The following is an 8,457-nucleotide window of genomic DNA, read 5'->3' on the forward strand; positions in this document are numbered from 1 at the left end:
TGGGGTGCGAACGAGAGCTGGAGACAACGCCACGGTTGTAGCAGGTGATGAGTTTGGAACTGTGACTGGGATTAAGGGGGATTTGTGGAATGGCAAGTAAACTGGGACTCCCGTGGGGGCTGGGAAGGAGGAGATGGCTGGGGAAGGAGCAGCTGGAACAAGCGCTAGAGCTGAGCCTGAAGCAGTTGACAGTGGGGCTAGGTTAGGATCAGGGACTGAGGTGGAACTTGTAGCTGGGACAAGGAATGGTGATGGCACGTGGATTGGCCTTGTAGGTGGCACTGATGAAAATGTAGGGCATGTAGTGGGAACTGGAGCTGGGGCTGAGGTTGAAGCTGGAACTGGCAATGGAGCCGAGACTATGGCTGGAGCTGGAGCTGGAGCAGCAGTAGCTGGCTTCTCAGAATGAGGCTGTCCTAAGACTGGGGTAGACACTGGCATCAAGGTTGGCAAATGGGCTGGGATGAGTTGGAGCTGGTTTGGGCTAGAGGCTCGAGCAGTTGCCTTCTCCAAGGGGCTCCACAAAACTTTAGCCATGGGGAGAGGAGATTGCCTTGGAGCTGAGACTAAGACTGGAGCTGGAACTGGCACAACTGAGGCTGCTGAGGACGGTGGCGCTGGGCCAGAGGTTGCTGCTGACACTGGAACTACCATAGCCTTCTCCATCAGACTCTGCGCTCTGGAGGGATCCATGACTTGTTGGTTGTCCTCTGGAGGCGGGGTGGGGCCCATGTCACTGCTGTTAGCACTGTACTCTGCCGCCACCATCTCAGCCTTTACAGCTTCTGCAGGTCTGCTCTGGCTCTCCTGAAGTCTCTTCAGGCTCTCCTGTTCTGCTGCTCTCTGCAGGGCTGCATCCACCAGCAGCCTCAAGTCACTAAAATCCTGGGTGGGGAACAGCTCTGGAGGGGTGGGGGGAGGCGTGTTGAAGAGCCCGCCCGTGGGGCTAGCTGCCGTTGCTGTGCTGGTGATAAAAGCTGCATTAGCCCCATGTTCCTCTGCTTCCCTCAGCAGACTTTGTGTGTCCAGCTTCATCAGGGCCTGGACAGAGCCTTCCCTACCAGGGTAGCCTGCTCCCGTCAGAATGGCTGTTGCTGTGTTTCCAAGGAGACTGAGGTCCAATGTAGGGGCAGAGCGGATGACGGATGGGCGTGGTTGAGGCGGGGCGGTGGAGGAGGGGCTTTCAGGGGAGCTGGCTCCACCTCCAGTGGAAGAGCGGCCTTCACTCTTACCACCAGCCTTACGGGAGATGGTGAACTTGGTGGGGTCTTTGCCATCCTTGCGTAGCAGGTCGGGGAGGAGGCGGCGACGCGCATTGATGAACCAGTTACAGATCTGGAAACAGAAAAAGACATTTCTGCCATTAGTACTACTGACACTGACTTCATGCACGGATGTTTTGTACTACTATTAAAACACCTACAGTATGTGAGAAACATTCATGGTGGTGGGGGCAACACAATTATGCCACTGTAGACCTTTTTTGAGGGCCTACATTAAAATTACTGTTATGTCTCCATGGAAAAGGTTTTTTGTCCAGACAGGACAGACACTAATAATTAGTCAGATCCATAAGTCAACCCAGGCATCACATTCAAGATCTAAAACTGATTCATGGCCTGTGATTTGGAGTACCAGACTTCCACCCACACATTTTCTATCTCCATCTGCATACTAGGCCTTGCTTACCCCCTCTAGTGGTACAGCCTCCCACACAGAGAAAAGAGTGAGACAGAGATGAGAGCCCTTAGACAGCTGGCAATAATGAAGGTCTGAGCTGAAATATGCTGAGCCACAGAGAAGCCAGCCAAAGGCATTCCAGTGAACTGACTACATAACAGCAAATTCTGCTGCCGCCTCACTCTGATCTACAACGCTTTATCTAATGCAGCTCATCTGTTTGTGCGTGTCTGTGTGTGTAGAAGGAAAGAGGAAATGTCTACTATTGGTGCGATGAAGTGAAAGCTAGGGAAGGCTAGGAAAGTGTTATTCTCAGCAGTGCAGCACAACACAGCACTACCATCTGAATATTGTTTTGCATTCACTAAGCCTTTCACTGAAAGGCTGGAGCAACTAGTGATAAATATCAGTATCACAATTATGTAACATTAACAGATCGGCACAAGAGTGTATGCATCAGGTAAACATATTATAATTTATATTATACATTAGACAGGCATTGGGACTGTAGCATTTTGAGTAGGGTTAGTGTGGCTAAATTTAAGCCAGTGTGGTGTGCTGGCTGTGGTCGACCCTTATTTGTACCCATCTAGGTGAGGACATTATTAGTAGTTAAACAAATGCTCAGTATCAAATCAATTCTTTGACAAATGTCTTTGCAACATAATACATAAAGAATCTAAACTTAATCTGAACTTGATCAAAATTCAGGTTGATCTGTAAAATCCACCACAGACAAAATACGCCACTGACAGATGGAAATATTTTTAGCACTGCATGCGTACTTACTGTATATTTCCATTTACTAAGAAAAATACAAAACATTTAACTGGAACAGTGGGAAGCACAACTGGCATTTCCCAAGGCAAGTGCTGCTGGGAAGAAAAAACAGACAAAACAATAAACACCCTCCTCACAAACTCACCTGAAGCACAGAGAGGCTGGTCTGGCCTGACAGACTGAGTTTCTCCTGCTCTGAGGGGTAGGCGTTGAAGCGGTGCTCATACAGCCAGCTCCGTAGAACCTGCACGGCCTCCTTAGGCAGGTTGCCGCGGCGACGGCGCTTCCCCGACAACCCTCCTCCTGACAGGTCAAGTGGGGAGCCGTCATCGCTGTCCGACATGGCCGAGGAGTGCTCCTGCTCCCGGAGACGCTCTTCTTCCAGAGCTGAGGAATGGGAAGCGAGTGTCAGTCACTTTCACTGTTATTGTACCAACTCTTTTGTTTACCCAACCCGTTTATAAATTCTACAAGTGATTTTGCATAAAAAGGTGACCTTTGGTGCATCTTTCGTACCACAAATCAAATGCGGGGAAAGAAAATAAATGTTCCTGTCTTGTGATTGGCTATAGGCTCCATCTGGACATCTGCAGAAATGGATTTTGGTCTCATCCACTTTCATAAACAAATTTGCAGAACCTTTGCAACTTTCAATTTCTTCTTTGCAATGGTTGTAGTCAGGTGAGCGGAAATTGGTCAAAGAAATAAAAAGGACTAGTTTGCATGAATCTGGCTCTTGGCAGTAAACAAGTGCACAGACCTTGCCAGTTAAACTTCTAATTTTTGCCAAATTTAGAGTGAGGTAGACTAGCTAAAGCAACATAGGCTTAACACATGTTTTAAACAATGGCTTGAACTTTGTTGTGGTTTTCAAATATATGGTTGGCCACTGGAGGGAAATCTCTCCTCAAAATGGAGCATGCCTTATCCCTGGGGTGGGCTATAGAATGCAGTAAATGTCTTTCTCTGGGTCTGGCTGGATGAAACCTGACCCCTGGGGCAGCGCCTGTCTTCACAAAGGAGATTGTGTGCATATCAACATCACAGTGGCCAGTAGCCCAGGAATCTATTGACCATGCAAAGGGGGCTGTTTTCACCTCATGCCAGTGAAGCTCAGACTACTGGGGCAGTTGACAATCTTTTGAATTCTACATTCCTTTTCAATGAGAGTTGTATTAGTTGTATTCCATTTGCTACCCTAAGGTAGCAAATAGTTGTATTCCATTTGCTACCCTAAGGTAGCAAATGGAAGAAAACCTGGGACTTCAGATTGGCCTATATGGAAATTGATAAGTGAATCCCCAAGAACGCCAATATTTGTCATATTCTGCCTCAGCTGAATACTGCTTAGGTCCAGTATTCAAATATTTTGCAAATGCATTTTCCTATTTTCTAATAAATTAGTATAGGAGTTTCCTGTGATCCTAAATGCACAATGTCACATGATGTACAGATAATTAAAATGCCTAGATTTCCGAGGTTAACACTATGAGATTAAGTCTACTTGAATGTAAACTCTGCAACATTCTTCCAGTCCATAAAAATCAGTGTCCCATTCATTAGCAACAAGGCAAATCCATGATTTACATGACATCACAGCCTAGTGTACTTCTGATTACTGGCTTTGGGAGAGAAATGCTGACGCCCAGTACAATACTGCATTCCATTTCTCAGTAGGATCATGGATGCATCTTAAAAGTTTTGTTATAAAATAATCTCGATCTATCTAAATCCAGTCCATTTGCAAAATAATTTTGGTTATCCAAAAATCAAGATTAAAAAAAAAAGTTTTGGACAGATGTTAGTGAAGTATGTCACATCAGCAACAGCTAGCTAACTTTTTGCTAGGCCATCTCACAGGCTGCCCTACTGTCAAACTGGTTAACTTTTTGTTTACAAAATGTCCCCTCTGCCGACATACCAACACGTTGGTAATCTGTAAGGCCTGTGGATGTGGTTCAAGTGTTTTATGGATTCTTTTTACAATTTTTTTTAAGCCCACTGGCCTTCACAGCATTCAGTTTTAAAGAGCTCGCCACTCCACTTAACTTACAATACACACAGCTTTAGAAGTTAGAATTTGAATCTGACCAGTGGGAATGCCAGTCGACCAGACATTCAACCCCAACTTTGAGTTAAGGTCGCTTTCTCGTGTTGATAGCGAGATAACCCAAGTCAAATTATTTACACCAATTAAAGCCAGTCGAATTATGCAAGTAGGGAAAATTAAGAGCACAAACCTAAGGATTGCCTTCGTAAATTAGCCATCTGGAGCGCACAAAGGAGTCAGGCAGGAACGCACACCCTCCCGCATGTCGCTCCGCCAGATGGACACCATGCCTGCCTCCAGAGATAACTAGCTGGCTAGCTGTCCCTCCAAATTCAAACACAAACACACGCTGCATTTGCTCGCAACAAAAAGCCGCATTCCAGGCAAAACCAACAGCAAGACACACTAAGCTTACAGACAGACACTTTGAGGGTGATAATCGCGCATGGCAATGGTAAAAACACGATGCGAGAACTGCTCACCTCGTTTGAACGGTTTCATTCTTTGTTGACGGCTTGCTTGAAAACACGCAGCTGTCCAAGTTCCTTGTTGTACAATGCGTGCCCGGGAGCCAAGCGTTGGTTGACACAACGGGACTTTCTTCCAAGACGCTCAAGGTGTTGCGCTTTTCAGTGAGTTAAATAGCTCGATTTTTCGATTCTGCGGCATAAATATGTTCCACCGTACAGCCTGTTTCCATCGCTTTCCCCGCTTTCGGCCACGGTAAATGTTTTCTGATTTGTGTCGCCTGTTCCCTTTACCTGCACGCAGCAGCGCCAGCTCTTTGCCAATCTTGACAGTCGGAGCTGGATTGATCCCGCCTTCTCACCAGTCGTGACCCAATCACGGCTCTCCATTACGCCTCCTCGGCAGTCGGCATCCAATCACGGCTCTTCATTTCCAGTAGACAGGCACTATGTCATCGTGAGTGACGGGCGAACCATTTCATTCAAAATACAGCAGACTACAGTGATTGAAACAATGTTATTTTCCCGACATGGCACTAATTCCACGGTCACATCAACACTAACGTCGCTATATAAGGCAACTAAGTAATCTTTTTAACAACGTGATCGTTTCCATCCTTGTATGCAAGCTCCATCGCCTGGATAGGCTTTACGTAACGTTAATCAAAACGATGGTCTAGTTACATAAATCATAAGCATCGAAATCGTCGGTGGGCGACCGCATTTGGCCACTTGGTAATATTATGGGTCACGATATTTCCACCTACACTGTATGTAGTGTCAGTCTTGCTCTGTAATAGTTAATATCATTTATACATCTACTCTACAATCCAGACTCCAGTGTTGTAAGACTGGTAGTTAAAGTGGACCTAATAGTGTTGCAGCATAGTGGGGTCCTATGAACCCTGAAAGTCTTTGAGGGATTCCAAGATTTCCCCAGCAAAATGAACAATGGTTCAGATTTGCTGTTTCATTTACTGGACTATAGCACAGTAGAAAACGGTTTGAGCTTGACTATTAATCTATCCACATCACCATGCACATATAGACCGTTATACAGCTCCCTAATTATATGTGCCTTATACGTTTACCTTCTATCAAATATAGCTAATACAGGGTTGGAAATACAATTATACAATAAATAATACAGGTTTGGAAAACACATTTTGAATCTGGTAGGTCTTTTGGAAACACTGACAATCAGCTGGATGTAGTTTTATCTTTTGTTTTAGGAATGGACTAAGTATCCCAAGAAGACTTTGACAGAAAAATGAGACCACACAGTAAATCCTCTTCTCCTTGAAACCCATAACGATAAAAGAGTGAGCAATATAGCCATAATGAACCTTTTGAGAAAGTATTGTGTGCATTTTATTGAATGTTACCTCTCTCCATTATACATTTGAACAACCTCTGAAATAGTATAAATAGATCTACAGCATTGTAAAAGATGACACATTTCAATCTTGTTTTCTTCTTATTTACAGAGGATGGTTTTTAACAAGCATGGGGACAAGGTAATTAGAATTTCATCTTAATATCAAGGAACCCATTTACTCAGCTGCAGTATTGCACATATACTTTTAATGTTACCAGTGTAGATATAGTGACAAGAATCTTAGTAAATCTCCTCATTTTATGAACAACACATCCACTCACCCACAACTTTGCCTCATATAACCCTTTTATACTAAACCCCAAAAACCCTGACATACACACAGCCTATACCTAGAGTATTATTGATATTGAACAAATCCTAGTCAGTAAAATATGTGCTTGCTTCGTAAAATATTTGTTCTAGTATTTTTATAGACAATTTTTGCTACATCATATCTCTTGTGGTAAGAGTGTAAGTTCTCCTGCCCCTCACCCCTTTCCCACTTCTACACCCAACCCAGTGGAACGAAGCAGAGATGCTAATGAGCTTGTTTTTGCTAGCAGGCCTTTGGACTATGGGAGTTGGATTCACTGGTATACCAACTGAGGTATTCTCTCTTCCTGGGACAACCCTGTATCTCTTTTCTCTCTATTGATCAAAAGTGACTTCATTCTCAGTCTTGGAATGCAGAAAATATGGCAAATACATAAGACAACCTCTTGTGGATAGTCAAATTATTACCTGTGATGATGTAATAGTGTGATCTTTCAGTAAAAAAAGTTACAGATTTAAAATGAAAGGGTAACATGTACATTGAGTATTACAGAGGAGATGGCCACACTTAAACTAAATGACAAATCGTTCCTCCTTTTACTTTGTTACAAATGAAAATGTGTGAGAATGGCTTTACTAAATTTTATGGATGACAACATATTGCATGAACTTTAATATTTGCTTGACATAAGAAAGTGCGAGGCTGATCCAAATGTTGAAAAAGTTGTGTCAACACAATTTGCTGTTTTAGCAAAAGCTGGAAGTTTGACTGTAGTGTCTGTGAAGGCAGAAGCCATGATACCTGCTATGGGACCATTATCACCTCCAAATCAATGGCTCACAGCAACAAAAAACCCACAATGGAACTGTTTGGATCATGGATAACCCTCCCCAGGAAATGGACCTAGGTGTGTCCCAGTGATAGCGGTAGTTCAGAGGTGTGTATTGGAATGGACCCTGGTTTAAATGTATGAGATGGCCTCTCTTTTCTCCCTTTAAGTACGTGACTGACATCTCGGCATTTTACACCATTCAAGTTTTAGCAGGCCGGAAGAGTATTGCCTGTCATTTTTGTGATGGTTAGATCATAGAACAACTTTCTCTCTGCGCCCCCCCCCCCCCCCCCCCCCCCAAAGTGTATTCAAGATGCCATATTGTGTTTGATCTGAATTCAAGTCACTAGGTGCAGACCTAGAGTTTTGTACAACATGTAAGGTTGACAGCTCTCTGCAGGGTTTGGGCCCGAAAATCTATCTGCAGCAGAAAATGAAGGGAACAGATACTTTATGCATTACGTTTGAGTAAGTGTTTGAAATAAATATTCTTAAAGATGGCAGTGGTTGCCTGTGGTTAGGAGAGATTTATCAAATTACAAAATCTAGTTATTGAACCATATTTTTTGACTAAAACCTAACCTGTGCATGGATATTAGACATTTACTCTTAGAATGTATTTATTATTAAGACTGAATATCCAATATCCAATATCCATAATGTACAAATCATAATACACAAAACATGACAATATAAATTAGTCATGAATTTGTGGAAAACATGGACACCATAATTCACTTTGTCCCCATAGCTGATTTCAGGACAACTTGTCAGACAATGAGCTTTTTCCAGGCAGTCAGAAATCAAATCAAGGCAGCGACAGAGGCGTAGCCACACAAAAGGCCTTCAGGTGCTAACGAAGCTATCCACCCCAGTCAAATGGAAGGGGCAATGAGCGCAGCCAGGGAACAGGCTATTGACACCCCCTAGCCATTTACCTAGCTGAGAGTCATCCCCAGCAGGCAAACACAGCCGCAAACAAAGGCCTGCCATCAA

General features: G+C 43.9%; 1 protein-coding gene across 1 annotated transcript; it reads right to left on the bottom strand.

Moving 5' to 3' along the window:
• Positions 1-208: 208 nt before the first annotated feature.
• Positions 209-5,252, bottom strand: LOC139651973 (homeobox protein TGIF2). Its single transcript, XM_071528880.1, has 4 exons — positions 4,993-5,252; positions 2,606-2,847; positions 440-1,335; positions 209-341 (listed from the first exon to the last, which is right to left on the bottom strand). Exons 1-4 carry the CDS (start codon positions 5,009-5,011, stop codon positions 209-211), a joined length of 1,290 nt encoding a protein of 429 aa, XP_071384981.1. The 5' UTR covers positions 5,012-5,252.
• Between the last annotated feature and the right edge of the window lie 3,205 nt (positions 5,253-8,457).

This window comes from Centroberyx affinis, unplaced genomic scaffold (genome assembly GCF_046629955.1).
Source record: "Centroberyx affinis isolate AG114_WGS23_722 - 3 ecotype Tasmania unplaced genomic scaffold, CSIRO-AGI_Caff_v1 ptg001738l_1, whole genome shotgun sequence".
Lineage (NCBI taxonomy): Eukaryota > Metazoa > Chordata > Actinopteri > Beryciformes > Berycidae > Centroberyx > Centroberyx affinis.